The following is an 18,121-nucleotide window of genomic DNA, read 5'->3' as shown; positions in this document are numbered from 1 at the left end:
TGACTCCTTCAAGTTCATTGACTCCTTCGTGAGGTCACGATTCCGTGTGTCTACGACCAGGAGGAGGTCTCGGTGGTGTGTTAGCGGGTGTTTAACACGTCTGAACACTAAGCTCCCTTTTTAAGAGAGAGAGCCCTCGGCAGTGTGTGCGTCTCTGGCTGGGCTTTAATGCTGGGGTTTTGCTCTCGTGTGTTCTTTCGCTTATGGCCTGTGTGTGGCACGTGATGCCAGTTTCCCATCTGAGTGAGTGACACGGGGTTTTCCTTTTACAATAAAGGAATTAAACCAGAATGAGCTGACTTGAAAATAGAAAGTAAAAATAGGGTACAAGGGGATTTAGGACTGTGGGGGAAAACAAGGAAGGAAAGTAACAGTGATAAAAATGTGAAATATGGATTTTAGGAACTTTCTGATTTTAAGATTTTTTTTTCCTCAGTTGCTGGCTGGTCACAGGCTCTTCTTTGCCTGTTATATAGTTGAAGGTTAAGCCTTTCAAAGGCAGATTCACCACTCATTTTCATTCCAGCAACAATAGCCTTCTCAAGAGTAGATCTCACCCTGCTCCCTACCCCTGTCTTTTCCTTAAAATGACTCTGAGTCCTAGCTTGTGTGGCTCAGTTGGTTGGGCGTTGTCCCGTGCACCCAAAGGTCACCGGTTCAATTCCTGGTCAGGGGCACACACTTGTGGTTTGGGTGATGTTTCTCTCTCTCTCTCTTCCTTCCTCTCTCTAAAAATATATACATACTAGTGGCCCGGCACATGAAATTCATGCACATTAAAAGGGAATTAAGTAGATCCGCTCCGGGCCTGCTCAAGCCGTGCCGTGGTGGCTCAGGCAGGCCCCCCTGACTGTGTCCCCACCCAAGTCCCTGGCCCTGTTCCCGCCCACCAGGTCCTGTGCACATGCAGCCCGTTGACCGGTCATGACTGGGACACCGTCAGGACCAATTAGCATATTGCCTCTTTATATAGAGATAGAATTTTTAATGACCCCCAGAGCTGGCATTCTCCAGCTGGAGGTTGAGTCAGAGAGCTTTGCCCCTAGAGGCGCTGACTCAGCGGGGCTGGGCTGAGTTCGAAGACTTTGCATCTCAGCAAGTTCCCCCTTCGAGAGCCACCTCCCCAGAGCGAGCACAGGGGCGCCAGTGGACTGGCTGTGGGGAAGGTGGAAGTGGTGGAAGTGGATAGCCCCAGAAAGTCCAAGCTTGGGGGAGGCCACACCAGGACAAGCCAGGGCGGAGTGGGTCTGAGTGGCTCACCGCCCCAGCTCCGGCTCGTTCCCCCTCCCCCAGCAGGTTCACGGGCTGCGGCCTCAGCCAGATGCACGTGGAGCCACTGTGTGAGTTGCTGAGGAAGTGTGAGGACCTCAGCCAGCTGGAGTAAGTATGAGGAGAGGAGCAGGGAGAGCAGTCTGGGAGCAGACACCTGGGTGGCACTGGAGTGTGTGTGTGTGTGTGTGTGTGTGTGGTGGTGGTGGTGATAATTGGCGATGATCCTAGTGGAGATGGTGGTGGTGGTGGTGGTGGTGGTGGTGGTGGTGGTTCGGTGATAATTGGTGACGATCCTAGTGGAGATGGTGGTGGTGGTGGTGATAATTGGCGATGATCCTAGTGGAGATGGTGGTGGTGGTGGTGGTGGTGGTGGTGGTGGTGGTGGTGTGTGATAATTGGTGACGATCCTAGTGGAGATGGTGGTGGTGGTGGTGATAATTGTGGCGATGATCCTAGTGGAGATGGTGGTGGTGGTGGTGGTGGTGGTCATTGGCGATGATCCTAGTGGAGATGGTGGTGGTGGTAGTGGGCTTGGGGAATTCAAGGAGTGACGATGGGATGAAGCTGGTGGTGGTGATGGTGATGTTGGGACGGAGCAGCGCTGACTGGCGGGGTGATGTGAAGGTGGTGATGAGGGTGCTGTGTGGGTGGAGTGGCAGCGATGCAGCTCTGACCGTCAACCGCCTCCTCTTCCCTCCTACAGTCTGTCAGCCAACCAGCTGGGTGACGACGGGCTCAGGTGCTTGCTGATGTGTCTGCCTCGGTTGCCCATCTCGGGTTCTCTTGAGTAAGTGATGAGCAGCCTCAAGGACAGCGAAGAGGAAGCCTTCCTGGGCCCAGAGCATGGGTTTGGAGGGATCTTTTTCTATATGTGTATACATTTTTATTGATTGATTGATTTCAGAGAGGAAGGGAGAGGGAGAGAGAGAGAGAGAGAGACATCAATGATGAGAGACAATCATTAATCGGTTACCTCCTGCATGCCTCACACTGGGGATCAAGCCGACAACCCTGGCATGTGCCCTGACCAGGAATCAAACCATGACCTCCTGGTTCATAGGACAGTGTTCAACCCCTGAACCACGCCGGCCAGGCGGAGCGATCTTTTGAGGGGTCCCCAGAGAACTCCAGAGGACAAGGACTTGGGAGGGGAAAGGGGTGATTCTTACCTTGACACCCCTACGTTGGGCCCTTTCCTCCTCCTCTCGTTGCCCACCCTGGGAAGAACCTTCATCAGACAACCAGGAGCGGCTGCGACTGAAGCTTGGTGGCTCCCAATGACTGTGCGGGGAGCGGCCATGCACCCCTACGCAGCTGACGCGGGATCTCAGCTGTCCCAGCTCGTGGTCCACCCCGTCCCTGAAGCTCCTCTGACCAAATCCATGGGACACGGGTTTAGAGATGTCCCCACAGCAGGGAGGGTCCCAGGAAGTCATCCACACTCTCCCCTGATCTCCCCAGGGAGCTGGGAGGCAGGCGGCCAGGGCCAGGATACAGCCTGTTGCTAGGCAACAGAGCTGGGTGCTCTGTGTGGGGCCGGAGCTGCCAGCCTGGCCTGTCCCAGACCCAAAGGCCAGCAGGCCCAGAGGGTGCAGCTCTGGAGGACGCGGGGGCCACGCTGCCCGTACGGAGATGGGGCCCTCTGGCCTCTCCCTGGACCCCAGTGCCTCCACCTGGGAAATGGACACTTGGACTTGAAGGTCTCTCCTTCTGGAAATGACAGCTGGAGAGGAGGCAAGCGGGGCTGGGAAGGGCTCATGCAGGTGCTGCCCCCACACCCCAGCCCAACCTCGTTTCTCTTCCAGCCTGAGTGGTAACAGCATCTCTCAGGAAGGTGCCCTGTGCCTGCTGGAGACCCTCCCTTCCTGCCCACGCATCCAGGAGGCCGCCGTGAAGTAAGACATTGGTGCCACTTGCGGCTGGTGGGGGGAAGCAAGGCTCCCACACGTCGCGGCCTTTGTCTGTGTGGCTGGGGCTGGGGGCCCACAGTTTCCACGCTCTGAGCCCCGCATGCCAGGGGGCCAGGGAGGTCACGGGGGAAGGGCAGGCGTGAGTGTGCTTGCTGGTTGGGGTGGGGTCTCCTCTGTTCAGGAAGGGCCTCTCCCTCATGGCTCCCCCAGCCCCGGCCCCTGCACCCCAGCCCCTTTCTCTCCGGCGCCCCCTGGCGCCTGGGTGCCGAGGATGCTGGCAAGCCTCTGGCTTCTCATACCCTCTCTCTGCAGCCTGGGCGCTGAGCAAAGCTTCCGGATTCACTTCTCCCGACAGGAGGAGGCTGGGAAGACCTTGAGGTAACTGCTGGCCTGGGGTGAGGGGGCCTGAGGGGTGGGGGGCTGACTCTGTGGGGCTCCATGCCTCCTCCTTCACCGGGCCCTCTCCTCCTTCCCGCTCTCTGCCCCTCATGTGCTCCCAGTGCCCCACACTGTGCCTCTTGGCCAGGGGCTAAATCTAGGTCTGGAGGCTCAGGGTTAAGCGCTTGGACCCTGGAGCCACCTGGGGGGTAACTGCCAACTCTATCACTTACCCGCTGTGTGACTTTGGACACGGGACTTAACCTCTCTGTGTTTCAGTTCCTCATCTGCAAAATGGGGATACGGTAGGACCATCCCCCTTGGGGTTTTTGTGAGGATTGAATGAGTTAATGTGTATAAAGTTCTTGGGAAGGGCCTGGTTCATTTGAGTGCTCTGTCGGCTATTGTTATTATTATTATTATTATTACTAGAGGCCTGGTGCATGACATTCGTGCACTCGGTGGGGGCGGGGGGCCTGTGCCCTCTTGCAGTCCAGGAGCCCCACCACCGCTGCTGCACTCACCAGCTGTGAGCCCGGCTCAGGGCTTCTGGCTGAGTGGCGCCCCCCCTGTGGGAGCGCACTGACCACCAGGGGGCAGCTCCTGCGTTGAGTGTCTGCCCCCTGGTGGTCAGCACGCATCATAGGGACTGGTCATTCCACCGTCCAGTTGATTTGTATATTAGCCTTTTATTATATAGGATTTACCCTTCAGTAGCCTTGGCCTCCGCCTCTCTCCACCACTGCCCTGGGGCGGTTCCTCTCCATGTCTGACTTCTGTGTGATCACGGCCTCCAAACTGGCCCCCTGGGCCTGGCCAGGCCTCCTCCACCCGTTCACCCCCAGCACCGGGGTTAGTCAGTTTCTCGGTCCGTGAAGGTCACTGTTGGGATTCGGTGAGCTCCCGCGCTGCTGCTGCCACCCGGAGACTCACTAAGGGACTCCCTTCTAGCACTTTCTCGGGGGGCGGTCTCTCGAAGAGACGGGGGCTCCCAGGGCAGGAGCTGCACCGTTGGCCTTTGCTCAGGCCCTGGTCCAGGCCTTAGCACTCAGTGGGGGCCCCCCAAAGGCCCTGGGGGGCTGGGAGGAAGCAGGACAGCAGCTTGGACAGAGTTCACCCAGGCTCTGCCCTCTGCCCTCTGCCCCCTGCCCTCAGGCTCAGGGAGTGCAGCTTCAGACCAGAGCACGTGCCCAGACTGGCCGCTGGCCTGAGCCAGGCCTGGCACCTGACGGAGCTCACGTGAGTTACGGGCCAGCCCGTGGGGGCAGCTGAGGGGCGGGGCTCCCTCCTAGGTCCACCATCTAACCTACCTCTGTCCCAGGCTGAGCCGGTGCTGCCTGGGCCTGCAACCCCTGACCCTGCTCCTGCGTCTGCTGAGGCGGCCGGAGGGGCTGCTCCGGCTCAGGTAGCGTCTTCCTCTGTACCCCTGGGGGAGGGGGCGGGGGGCGTGAATGAGGGCAGGGCGGGCACTGGGGTATGGGTCCCCCCGGATCATGCCCTGGCCATTTCCTGCACCCGGAACTCTGCCACTTGGACACAGACCTGACCTGCCCACTGGTCCCAGAGACCCCCTCAGGCACACAGAGAGCCTGCCTTCCCCAGGGCGGGGTCTAGGCTTGGGGCCTTCAGAAAAAAATAAAAAAAGATGCTCGCGGCCAGTTAGCTCAGTGGTTAGAGCGTTAGTCCTTGGGCCAAAGGGTCTCAGGTTTGATTCCCGGCCGAGAGCATGTACCTCAGCTGCAAGCTTGATCCCTGGCCTGGTTGGAGTGTGAATGGCAGGCAACCAATAAACGTGTCTCTCTCACATCGATATTTCTGTCTCTCTCTCTCTATACCCCCTCCTCTTTCTCCTCCACTTTCTCTAAAAAAATAATAATAATAATTTGGAAAAATTATCCTTGGGTGAGGATTAACCAAAAAAAAACACAAAAAACCTCCAAATGGCATCCAGTTGAGGTCAGAAATAACATCCAACAAATAGCGTGTTCGTATGTCCACTCCTGTCATTTTAAAACCTTCAGAAAGAGACAGAAGACACCAAAAAGGAGAATCATTTTGAAAACTCATATCCCATCACCTAGATTCATATTTTTCCAAATTTGCTTCATTTTTTATTTCCGCCGAAGTGTTTTATATATATCTATATAGATATATAGAGATATATAGATAGATAGATAGATAGATAGATATAGATAGATATATAGATAGCTATAGATAAATAGATATAGGTATATATAGATAGATATAGATAGATAGATATAGATAGATATATATACCTATATATCTACATATCTATATCTATATATTATTCATTTCAGAAAGGAAGGGAGAAGGAGAGAGAGAAACACCAGTGATGAGAGAGAATCATTGAAATATTGAAAACTAAAGAAGAAATAAAATAAAAACATCACGAGAATGCCACCATCTAAATGAATACCATTAACATTTAATATGGTTTCCTCATCGCTCTCTCTCTCTCTCTCTCTCTCTCCATACGTATTTTTCCTTTCCCCAAATAGAAAACTGCAATCTTGTTTTAGACACTGTTTTGTTTCCTTCTCTTTGCGATGTAACATTATGTGGACCTTTAGTTTAATCTAAAAATATTATTTAAAAATAACATTTTTTGTTTGCATCGTTGCAATAACAGCTGGGATGAGAATGGCCATTTCCTGTGCTATGCTTCTGCCTGGTTGTATAATGTTATAGTTTTGAAATAAGCAAAATCCCTCAAAGCCTCTAGGACTCCCTTGGCACTCCCCCTCCCCCCTCCCCCCTTCCCCCTACCCCTGCTTACCCAGGGGACCTTTGTCTGTGTCCGCTTCTGCGACAGGGTGGAGGAGCCGTGGATGGGCAGAGCTGGGGTGCTCACCCTGCTACAAGTCTGCGCCCAGGCCTCGGGCAACGTCACCGAGATCAGGTGAGTCCAGGGAGGAGGCCCCCTCTGAATTCTTCATCGTCCCATGGCTATTGGGACCTTCCCTCACCTAGATGTTAGTCTCTTGTCCTGTGGGGTGACAGCCATGTCACTAGTGAGTTCTCTGGGTCCCCACGGTGGCAGGAGCTCCAGGGGCACCTGTGGGGGGCTGCACCCTTGTTGGGACCGGCACACAAGTCAAGCCGCAGTGCCAGGAAGGGGAAGGCAGCCCCAGATCCAGACAAGGGCCTGTTGGAGTGGGGAACCTCGGAGAGAAGGTGGGGAGGGTGGGTGGGTGGGAGGTAATCAACCAAAACCTTGTGTGGACACAGACAATAGGGTGATGAAGGCCTAGGGTGGGGGGGGTGGGGAACGGGGGGGGGGCTGGAAAGGGTCAATGGGGGGAAAGGGGACATATGTAATACTGTCTACGATAAAGAATTATTTTAAAAAAAGGCAAAGGGCTGTTGGCTCTCGGTGACACGGCTGGGAGGCCACACGCGTAGCCGAGAAGTGGCCCCTGGGTTACAGTAACACATCGCGGCGCTGTGACCAGGCGTGGCAGGACGATGTGGAGTCGCCAAGAGCAAGGGCTTTGGGGGCCCACTGACCTGTGTCCGGGTCCCCACCGGGTCCGGGGGCTCCGAGCCGGGGGGCTGAGCAGCCTGGATCCCGGCTCGGCCAACACGGGAAAGGTGCCGCGGCCTCACGCTGGTCCCTCCTCCCCCGCAGCATCTCTGAGAGCCAGCAGCAGCTCTGCCTCCAGCTGAAATTTCCCCGTCAGGAGAACCCAGAGGCCGTGGCCCGCAGGTGGGACCCAGAACCAGGGAGCGGCTGGGGATGGGTTGGGGTCTGTGCTTCTGACCAGTGTTTCTCGTGCCTCTGCTTGGATGCCCAAAGTGTCTCCGTGGCCCAGGAAGTCTGCTTGAATCTGCCTCTCCATGCTGTCCATCCGGCCCCGAACCCCAGCCTCAGCTCCAGGCCTCCCTTCCAGCTCTTAGTTCCCCAAGGACCACCCTGTTCCCTTTGACCTCAGGGCCTTTGCATAGGCGGTTCCCCCTCCTAGATGTCCTCTTCTCTCTTCCCCTCTTCCTCCTCCTTCATTTGGCTAACTCCCTCTTGTCCTTCAGGTCTCAGCTTAAATGCCACCACCTCAGGAAGGCCCCTCTCGACCCCCAGACTTCGTCAAGTCCCCCCGTTATCCTCTCTTTTGGAAATTAAGTGTCATCCTTATGGATGAATGCAGCCTTGCAGTGTACAGACCAGAGCTGGACCCCAGCCCCAGCTCCCCTCCCCGGCTAGGTCCCCGGTGCCGTGAACAGCCTGCACAGCTGTGCCAGCTCCCCTCTGAACCCCTCCTTCCCATAATTGAATAGCAAATGGTGGGACTTGATTTGATTGGCATTTATACTCCCCCTCAAGGGAAGGTCCTTGCCAGTGGGGGGCTGAGTCCCTCATACTGATCCAGGTGTTCAGAAATGGCTGCCTCCCTCCAGGTTGGCTCGCTGTGACCTCGAGACCCACCACAGCCTTCTTGCCGGGCAGCTGATGGAGACGTGCACCTGGCTGCGGCAGCTCAGGTCAGCGCCCCGAAACTGTCTGGGCCCCAGTGTCCACTCCGGGCCACGTGTGAGAGGCTGGCCGGGCCCGGATGGGGATGGGCAGAGCCTGGGGTGGTGCCAGACCCTGGCATTCCTGCTTCCTGTGCGGGAGAGAATCTCACTTGGCCGGTGGGGGGCAGCCCTAGGGTGACATGGGGGGGGGGGCTGCCCCACTGGGAGCTCTTGGCGGGCTTTTCCCCTTTCTGGGCCTCCCCGTCTCCATATGACGGATGATCCCTGAGGTCGTCCAGCCTGACATGCCTTGGACTATGCTTGGCCCTTCAGCTTGTCCCAGGTGACCCTCTGCCACGCCAGCTGCCAGCTGCTGCAGAGCTCCCTGCTGCCCCTCTCGGAGCTGAAGACCTTCCGGTAAGCGGACAGGCCGGTCCCCAGGCTGCAGCTCTGCCCACCCCGCACTCCCCACGCCTGAGCTCAGGGGGACCCGGTCCAGATCCCGGGGCAGGGACCCAGCTCAGCCCTGGAGCTGACGCCAGGGTGTGGCTGATGTCAGAGTGTTCACAGACGTGGTCACGGGCGAGAAAGGAATCGCCCTTCCCACACCCTTTATGACAGTGGTTCTCAACCTTCCTAATGCCGCGCCCCTTTCATACAGTTCCTCATCTTGTGGTGACCCCCAACCATCAAATTATTTTCGTTGCTACTTCATCACTGTGATGTTGCTACTGTTATGAACCGTCATGTAAATATCTGATATGCAGGATGTATTTTCATGGTGACAAATTGAACATAATTAACGCATAGTGATTCATCACAAAAACAGTATGTAATTATATATGTGTTTTTCGATGGTCTTAGGCGACCCCTGTGAAAGGGTCGTTCGACCCCCAAAGGGGTCGCGACCCACAGGTTGAGAACCGCTGCTTTATGACTTGGAAATCATTGCAATCTAAGCGCAAAGCTGTAAGAAGACGGAGAACTTCCATGTACCATTTTCCCAAATTCATCCTTCGTCAGGATTCTTCTCACATTGGCTCTCGTCTTTCCTCCCTCTTCCCTCACCCCTCCCCTCGTTCCTTCCCCTCTCCCTCTTTCTCCCCTTTTCAAACATTTCAAAAGGAGTTGCATAAGCATGCTCCTTCCTCCCTTAACATTTCAGTGAATTTCCTAAGAGGACAGTGTTTCCCAGGATCCAGAAAAAGCATGAAATCTCACACTAACATGCTTCTATTATCTAAACTATATAGTTCATATTCCAGTTTTGCCCATTGTCCCGATAATGATGTTTATTGCATCCCCCCCCACCCCGCCCCGCCCTCAGTCCTGGACCACACACGGCCGTGAGTTGCCATCTCCCCTTGGTCTCCTTCATGCGGAGCAGGTCCCCGGCCCTTGGGTCTTCCATGATATGGTCATGACGGTCGCACGCCGGTTACTCTGTCCGCCGCCCGCAGCCCGGCTTGTCCGACGTCCCCTCGGGCTGAGACACAGGCTCTGCGTGCTGGGCTGGAGCATCACAGAGGCTCCGTGTGTCCTCAGCTCGTCACATCTGCACGTCCGTGACGCCTGTTCGTCCCCTGACTGGTGACGTGAACCGTGAGCACCTGGTTTAGGTGGCATCCGCCAGGTGTCTTCAGTCCCACAGCTCCTATTTGTTTTCTCTTTCTCATCAGCAAGCGCCTTTGACGGAGCTGCTTTAAGTTCCTGTAAACTTCCTGTCCTGCCTCACACTTTCACCCACGGAGTTTTGGCATCCGTTGGCAATTCTTGCCTGAACCAAATAACCAGTATGATGGTTGCAAAATGAGACTTTCCTAACTTTCAATTCTGTGTTAATCCCACTGTTTGCATCCCAGAGAAGGTCTCCTTTGCCAATATGTCTTTTTTTTTTTAATAAGTTTGGGGTTTTTTTTATTGATTTCAGAGAAGAAGAGAGGGAGAGAAACAGCAATGATGAGAACCATTCATCAGCTGCCTCCTGCACGCCCCCTACTGGGGATCAAGCCCACCCCCCGGGCATGCGCCCTGATGGGAATCAAACCGTGACCTCCTGGTTCGTAGGTCGGCACTCAACCACTGAGCCACACTGGCTGGGGCGCCAATGAGTCTTTAACGCCGCTCCATACTTGCTTCTTTTGTTTGTTGTTGTTTAAATAAAGGCGCAGAGCCCATGGACATGGGCAGTCACTAGCTAGATTGACAGTGACGCCCACTTATGGCGTAAGTTGTGGAGCTGCCATCTGAATGATGATGGTTTAGGAAAACAACTAGTCCTGCCTCCAAGCAATGTCTCAACTTGCTGATTCAGGGGGAGAGATTTATGAAGGAAAGGAGGACCCCCTCCCCCTGCCCCCCCCCCACTTCCTTGCCCTCCGCCATCAGCATTCAGAGCCCCCAAGACCCAGAGCTCCTGCCTGACATGCTGCCCTCTGACCCCCACCAGGCTGGCCTCCAGCTGCGTGAGCTCCGGGGGCCTGGCCCCCCTGGCGTCTGGTCTGAGCCGCTGTCGCCACCTCGAGGAGCTGGAGTGAGTCTCGGGGAGGAGGGGCCTGGGAAGGGCTGGCCCCGCTGAGGGCCAGGGGTGGAGAGGACAGGGAGGCGGGGCTTTGGGGAGCTGGGGAGTGGACATCAAGGGATCAAGTTCTCCCTGATGAAGCCCAGCCCCTCTGGGTGTGGCCTGGGGAAGGCTGGGCGCTGTGTTCTTGGTCCCAACTCCACCCCTCCTTCAGAGTGTCCTGGGCACAATGCTGCACCTCTCCAGGCGTGCATGCCTCACCTGTAACCCGGTCATAACCCTCCTCTGCCCAGGCGGCTGTGGATGAACAGAAAAGACCACTGTCTGTGTGGCGGGGGTGGGGGGGGGCTGTCCCTGGCCTCCTCTTTTGCAGCCCTCACTCAGGGCATCATTTCTTAGCCCGGTCAGTTGTGACGGCCATGCCCCCTCCTCAAGGACCCCGGAGCCTGACTGTTGGAGCCAGGAATGCCCCCAGGGAGCCTGGACGGGAGGGGTGGGCTAGGATGGGCTCCTGCGGGCACTGAGGGGTCCGGGGCTGGGCAGGCTTGTCTAACCCTCCCCTCGCGCCTGCCCCCCCCCCCCACAGCTTGTCTAACAATCAACTTGGCGAGGAGGCCTCCACGGTGCTGGTGGGGGCCCTTGAAGACAAGAGCTGGCTGAGGAGGCTCGAGTAAGTGCTGAGGTTCATGCCGGGAAGGGCTGTTGGGGGCAGGCCTAGCCGCCCTGGCAGCTTTTGTGACCACGAACTGTCCGATCCCCGAATGGCCCGGTGAGCTGGGCGCCCTCCTCTTTACTCCCTGACCTGGCTCTGAGGCCTGTCACACGCTCGCTCACTCCGACCCACCCGAGCCAGAGACGCACGGGCTCACGTCTCAGGATATTACAAGGCAGCTGGCTTCAGGCTTGGCTGGATCCAGGTTCTATGTTTGTTCCCACCACCCCACCCCCGCCTTTCTCTCTGGCTCTCTCCCTCCCCACCTTTTTTGTTTGTTTGTTTAAATCCTCACCCGAGGATATTTTTTCCCATTGGTTTTTGTTTTTTAGAGAGAGTGGGAGGGAGAGAGAGAGAGAGAGAGAGACAGAGAGAAACATTGATGAGAGAGAGAGACACATGGATTGGTTGCCTCCCACATGAAACCCAGGCGTCTGCCCTTCCGTCCGCAGGCCAACGCTCTAACCACGGAGCTAACTGGCCCGGGCTCTCTCCCTCTCAATTTCGTTCTCAGGCAGGCTGTTTCTGCAGCTACAACTACGGGTACTTCCTCCCAGCACCCACCCCAAAGGCCTTTGGTTGACGCTCACTGGACCAGGGCGGGTCACATGGCCATTCCTACACCCATCACTGTGGCTCTGAGCACGCCGTATTTTGATTGGCTCGATCTGGGTCACGGGCCCACCCAATGCCCTGAACTTCGTGGGGGGGTGGTATTTCAGGGTGCTGTTCACAGAGCAAAGGGAAACAGAATCTGGGCAGGAAAATCAATCCACAGATGTCCACTGCCGTTTGCCTACCGCCTTTTTTTAGGTTCTGGCAACTTTTATAATTTGGCATTTATAGCCCAGAAGTGGCCTAGAAGTTACAGTTTTGAAATAAGCAAAATTCTTAGAAACACCAGAAACAGCCTCGGTCTGAAGGCGAGGCCCCATCTCACACAGTCTTAATAACATCTAGATGGAGCATTGAACAGGGGATCTCCTGCTTTTAATCTCTGAGTTCTTCCCATGACCAAACACACACGCTCGTTCTAACGTTCGTCATGGTAGAAATATGCAGCGGCGGACATGCGATCCCTGAGGGCGACGTTCCAGGGAAAACGGCTCTGAAAGGACAGTTGGTAACCTTTGCTCCAGATCACTGACCTGTGTTTTGGATACAGTGCAGAAGTGGCCTTCTGACTCATTGCTTCTTCACAATGAAATTCCCCCCTTTGCCCCCTTTGGCCCAGGGATGGGGGTGGTATTAGGGCGACTTTGACCAGAAGGCTCACGTGTTTCCCACTGAACTGTCCCCCTCCGTGTGCCTGCCCCTCTGCTCAGCCTCCCTGCCTCTGGGAGCCTTTGTTTGGAGGGTTGGAGGCCAGTGAGGTCATTCATGGGCTCATGTATGCATCTGACAAATATGGACTCACCTGGGCACCTGGGCCAGGACCCGGAACTAGAGGTGCTGCAGGGAACAGAGCAGACCTGTGGCCCTTTCTCTTCTCTCTCTCTCTCTCTTTTTTTTTTTTTTTTAAATATGTTTTTATTGATTTTAGAGCAGTGGTTCTCAACCTTCTGGCCCTTTAAATACAGTTCCTCATGTTGTGACCCAACCATAACATTATTTTCGTTGCTACTTCATAACTGTAATGTTGCTACTGTGATGAATCGTCATGTAAATATCTGATATGCAGGATGGTCTTAGGCGACCCCTGTGAAATGGTCGTTCGACCGCCAAAGGGGTCGCGACCCACAGGTTGAGAACCTCTGTTTTAGAGAGAGAGGAAGGGAGAAGGAGAGACAGAGAGAGAAACATCCATGTGAGAGAAACATTGATTAGTGGCCTCCTGCACGCCCCCTACTGGGGATGGAGCCAGCACCCCGGGCATGTGCCCTGACCGGGAATTGAACCAGCGACCTTTCGGTGCACAGGACTGTGCTCAACCACTGAGCCACACCAGCCAGGATGGCCCTGAGCCTGGATATGTGGTCGCTCTGGTTACTGATCAGTAGTCCGGGTCCCGTGTGGTTCAGAAATGGAGCTGCTGCTGGGATGGCTGTCATGATTCGTGCCAGGAACCGGCGTTCGGCTTCCCCAGGGCAGTTTTGTTGTGTGCGATACTTTGGCACCGTGTGGAGGTGGCTGTCTGGGCAGCTGGCATTGCCAAGCACTGAGGCCTCAGGCAGCTGGACTGACTGGCCTCAATCTGCACGTGGGGCCCAACCCCAGCAATGCCAAGGCCTCCTCTGGCTCCTCCCCTCCAGCCTCAGCCACTTCCCCCTGGACGACTCCACCCTGGCTGTACTCGTGCAAGGACTGAGCCACATGCCCCGCCTGCAGAGCCTCTGGTGAGTGTCCCAGCGGCCCCATGGGCGTGAGTGGGAGGATTTGATCTCCAACTCCACAGGGACCACCGGCCCAGGACGCACTGAGCCCCTGTCCTTGGGACATTCCGGCATCCTGCCAGCTGGTGCCACTGCCCTTGCCTTTCAATGCCACCAGCTCCCTCCCGGCTACAAAGTGGCCTGAGCGGTCGGGGCCAAGTCCCAGAACAACCAGCCCTCCATGTGCACAAACTCATCCTGCATCTGGTTCCCTGGGTCCGGTGCACCTAGATCAGCGGTTCTCAACCTGTGGGTCGCGACCCCTTTGGCGGGTGCTGCCTGTTAAGAACTCCTGCAGCATACATGTTGAAAATCTCTGGCCCACCCTAGCCGGTTTGGCTCAGTGGATACAGCGTCGGCCTGCGGACTGAAGGGTCCCAGGTTCGATTCCGGTCAAGGGCATATACCTTGGTTGTGGGCACATCCCCAGTAGGGAGTGTGCAGGAGGCAGCTGATTGAGGTTTCTCTCTTTGATGTTTCTAATTCTCTATCCCTCTTCCTTCCTCTCTGTAAAAAAATCAATAAAATATATTTTTTAAAAAAAGAAAATCTCTGGCCTAGACTCAGATCTGGTGACCTTGACAGTCTCCCCTGCAGCCCTGGCCACTTTGATAAACAAATATCACGCGCTCTTTCCATGTGATATTTCAAAATACACAACATGATGACGAAAAACAAAACCAAGCCCTGGCTGGTTTGGCTCAGTGGACAGAGCGTCGGCCTGCAGACTGAAGGGTCCCAGGTTTGATTCCAATCACGGGCACATACCCAGCTTGCGGGCTTGATCCCCGGGAGAGGGCATGCAGGAGGCAGCCAATCAGTAATTCTCTCTCATCATTGATGTTTCTATCTCTCTCTCTTTCCCTCTCCCTTTCTCTCTGAAATCAATAGAATTATATTTTAAACACACACACACACACACACACCCAAGCATGACACCAGGCATTGCTGTGTTCTTATCCCAGTCCACGCCCCCCCACCCCTCACCCCCCAGCACTGCAGAGCGCTAGGAAATGAGGTCAGAGGGTTTGGGGAGCAGAGCATGTGGGAGCAGGCCATTTCCCCCATAATTTAAGGGAAGGCAGACGGCGAATTTTCATTTGCAAAAGAAAACAACCCTCAGACAAATAGCTAGTGTGGGGCTCAGTTTGCATGGGCTGCGTTGTATTTTTCCCACTCCCAGAGGCAGGGCTCGGCAGGGCTCAGAAAAGACACGAGCCGGGTTTGAGGATAAGCCACCCTTTGCACGGATTAGCAGAAGATGCCTGGGGAACTGTTTGCCTGAGTGTGGAACCCACATGAACTTGGCACTTGGTGCGGCTGGCTGGAGATCCCTGATGTGGGGCTGAGGCCAAGTCGGCTCAGACCAGGACACGTGGCCTCCGCCACCAGGCCCGCAGTCCTGGGCTGGCATTTCTGCCTGGACTGGCATTTCCGCCTGGGCTGGCATTTCCGCCTGGCCTGGGGGGCTTGAAACCAGCCCCGGCTCCTCCCCGGGCCTCTGTTTTCTCCCCCGGACACTGGGTACCGTCATGCCCACCCGGCCCAGCCTTCCTCCCAAAGCCGGATGGCTGGCCTGTGAGTCCCTAGACGTGTAACGGCTTCACAAGCTGTAGAGTCCGTAGCACAGCCCCTGCCGAGGCCTTCGCTCCTGACGATGGCCTCCTGGCCTGTTCCCTGCTTCCCCAGCCTGAGTGGGGACGACATTGGTGACGTCGGCTGCTCCCGCCTTGCCAAGGCCCTCGAAGCCGCCACCAGCTTGGAGGAGCTGGGGTGAGTTGCCTGTCCCCGCCCCAGCCCCAGAACACGTTGGCGGGGGGAGATGACAAAAGCAAGAGGCCCCTTGAAGACACTCCTCACGTATTGGTGACACTCGTCGCCCTCGCCCCCTCCTGCGCGGCGTAACCCCAGCCGTAGGGCCCGGGAAACCCAATGGTTAGGATGTGAGCGTGTTGATGGCAGCAGGAGGCAGCGAGGGCAGACATCAGGCAGGACGTCGTAAACACAGGATCCGAGCTTGGAGTCGTCACCCAACATAGTGGGAGGGCCTTTATCAGTGAGCCGAGGCCTTTCTCCAGACTTTAGCCTCCTCCTGGTCTGGGATGGGGATGGGGATGGGAACCTACCAGCTGGGGGGCAGGCGGATGCTTCCGGTTCTGCTGTTTTCTCTCCAAGCTTGAGCCACAACCGGATTGGAGACGCGGGTGCCCAGCACTTGGCTGCCGTCCTGCCCGGGCTGCCTGAGCTCCGGAGGGTAGAGTGAGTGGCCGCCCTCCCCACAGGGGCCCTCGGGGGCCGCCCCATGGTCTGAGGAGACCCTGGCTTCTGCCTCAGGCTGAGCTTCAGCCTCAGTGCCCAGTGGTGCCGAGTTACTGCCCGGCCTTGCTCACTTTGGGACCTCGAGCTGCCCAGCCCCTGCCCCTCTCTGGGCCTTTCTGCCCCACCGGGCTGGGAGGGTGTGCCGTGGGGATGCTGTCTCTTAGGGCCCCAGGAGATGGGGGGGTGGAGGAAAGGGGGGGTCTGAGGATCTGATGTCTGCCCCCCTCCCTCCACAGCCTCTCAGCGAATGGCATCTGCTCGGCTGGGGGAGTGCGGTTGGTGGAGTCCCTCGCCCTTTGCAAGCACCTGGAGGAGCTGATGTGAGTGTGTGCCCCGGGGGACTGGCCTCCGCCCTCTGTGTCCCCAAGGCCCACCTGGCCCTCATCTCCCCCGGGAGGTACAAGGCCGGGCTCTGAGGCAGCCAGCCAGGTGCTCAGCCTCATCCCTTGTCTTCCTCCAGGCTCGGCTGCAATGCCCTGGGGGACCCCACAGCCCTGGGGCTGGCCCGGGCGCTGCCCCCGCGCCTGAGAGTCCTGCAGTGAGTGTCCCCGCCTGTGGTGTGTGCCGGGCTAGTGGGCGGGGCTCCTCCATGGGCGCTTGGGGGTCAGGGTCCTCGTCCCTTGAGCTGCCCTGCCTTTGGGCAAACTGGCATGTACTGGGCTGGCTGCCCGCTCTCCCGCCTGTTCCTCCCCCGCCTCTGGAGTCTGGGGAGCCTAGTCCAGGCTCGGCCACCGCCCCTGTGTGCCCATGGCCGGGCCCTGCCCCTCTGAGTCTGTTCCCTCATCTGCAAAAGAGTTACAAGGCTCCTGAGCGCGTCTCTGAGGGTGAGCCAGGACGTGTCAGCAGAGGGCCGTGCGGGAGAAGAGCGCCCAGCCGCACGGCCCAGCACTCTAGTGTGTGTCCACGGTCTCACGGAGCCTCGCAGCGGCCCTGTGGGGCTGGGGCTTTCTTTGCTACATTTCCAGGCAGCAGAACTGCAAGCAGGAGAGGGGTGGAGAGCTCACCTTCGTAACACATGGAGCCAGGCCTTGAACTTGGGATCTCGGACTCCAAAGCCAGGGTCCCTGATACGTCCTGGGTCCTGTGTGGCTGGGGATGGCTGTTACCCAGAGACCGTCTGAGGCCTGGCGGCATAGCCTGAGACAAGGCTGTGAGTGGGGATCCAGCCCCCCAGCCCCCACATGGTTCCCCAAGACTCCCCTTCCCCCTCCCCTTTCCCCAGCCTGCGGTCCAGCCGTCTGGGCCCAGAGGGGGCGCTGAGCCTGGGCCGGGCCCTGGACGGATGCCCGCATTTGGAAGAGATCAGGTGAGTGGGCGCCGTGGAGCCTGGGCACGGGGACGGGAGGGGGCGTCGGGGGCTCCTCTCACAGTGTCTCTGCCCCTCAGCTTGGCAGAGAACACCCTGGCCGGACAGGTCCCCCACTTCCGTCGGGGGCTCCCGCGGCTGAGGCAGATAGAGTAAGTAGCCCCCTGACTCCCTGGAGCTGGGCGGGAGGGTGGGGGCAGCCCTCTCTGACACCTGGGGAGGCCTTTTTTTTTGTTTAATGTTTTTATTGATTTGAGAGAGAGAGGAAGGGAGAGGGAGAGAGAGAGAGCGAGAGAGACATCGATGAGAGAGACAACGTTCTGCTGCCTCCTGCACGCCCCGTCCTGGGGATCGAGCCTGCAACCCGGGCATGTGCCCTGACTGGGAATCGAGCTGGTGACCCCTTGGCTCATGGGTCGATGCTCAACCACTGAGCCACACCAGCCGGGCGGGAAAGCCTTTGAAGCGACAGAGGCCTCAGGTCCGGGGGAGCCTGGGACCAAAGGGGGCACTTTTCTAAGACTCCCCCGTGCCCCGGCCCCTGGCTACTCCGCTCCCTCCTGCTCCGGGCACAGCAGGGGGAAGGGGCTGGGGAGCTGCCCGACTCAGACACTTCCATCCTGTCCCGCTCTTTCCCCAGCCTGGTTTCCTGTGAGATCGATGACCAGGCTGCCAAGCTCCTCGCTGCCAGCTTCATGCTCTGCCCGGCCCTGGAAGAAATCCTGTGAGTGTGGGCACCGGGGCGTGGCCCTGGCCTGCTGGGCCAGGGAACTGCTCCCTTCCCCCCAGAGCCCTCCGGCGGCTAAGTGGGAAGGTCATTCTCACTCAGTTCTCCTCTGGAGGCAGTTTTCACACTTGAGC

The 18,121-nt window shown here is 57.2% G+C and overlaps 1 protein-coding gene across 1 annotated transcript in view; it reads left to right on the top strand.

Moving 5' to 3' along the window:
- The window catches only part of NLRC5 (NLR family CARD domain containing 5), an 82,592-nt gene that overhangs the window by 60,625 nt on the left and 3,846 nt on the right, over nt 1–18,121 (top strand). Inside the window, exons 27-47 of the mRNA XM_059665450.1 lie at nt 1,015–1,099; nt 1,190–1,380; nt 1,976–2,059; nt 3,078–3,167; nt 3,495–3,560; nt 4,716–4,799; nt 4,882–4,965; nt 6,394–6,480; nt 7,210–7,287; nt 7,974–8,057; nt 8,364–8,447; nt 10,480–10,563; nt 11,138–11,221; nt 13,516–13,599; nt 15,325–15,408; nt 15,811–15,894; nt 16,191–16,274; nt 16,415–16,492; nt 17,177–17,260; nt 17,341–17,412; nt 17,901–17,984. Coding sequence (XP_059521433.1) covers nt 1,015–1,099; nt 1,190–1,380; nt 1,976–2,059; nt 3,078–3,167; nt 3,495–3,560; nt 4,716–4,799; nt 4,882–4,965; nt 6,394–6,480; nt 7,210–7,287; nt 7,974–8,057; nt 8,364–8,447; nt 10,480–10,563; nt 11,138–11,221; nt 13,516–13,599; nt 15,325–15,408; nt 15,811–15,894; nt 16,191–16,274; nt 16,415–16,492; nt 17,177–17,260; nt 17,341–17,412; nt 17,901–17,984 — 1,839 coding nt within the window. The remainder of the gene's footprint in view (nt 1–1,014; nt 1,100–1,189; nt 1,381–1,975; nt 2,060–3,077; nt 3,168–3,494; nt 3,561–4,715; nt 4,800–4,881; nt 4,966–6,393; nt 6,481–7,209; nt 7,288–7,973; nt 8,058–8,363; nt 8,448–10,479; nt 10,564–11,137; nt 11,222–13,515; nt 13,600–15,324; nt 15,409–15,810; nt 15,895–16,190; nt 16,275–16,414; nt 16,493–17,176; nt 17,261–17,340; nt 17,413–17,900; nt 17,985–18,121) is intronic.

The sequence above is a fragment of the Myotis daubentonii genome, chromosome 15 (genome assembly GCF_963259705.1).
Source record: "Myotis daubentonii chromosome 15, mMyoDau2.1, whole genome shotgun sequence".
Taxonomy (NCBI): Eukaryota; Metazoa; Chordata; class Mammalia; order Chiroptera; family Vespertilionidae; genus Myotis; species Myotis daubentonii.
This window is presented reverse-complemented; position numbering and strand designations above follow the sequence as displayed.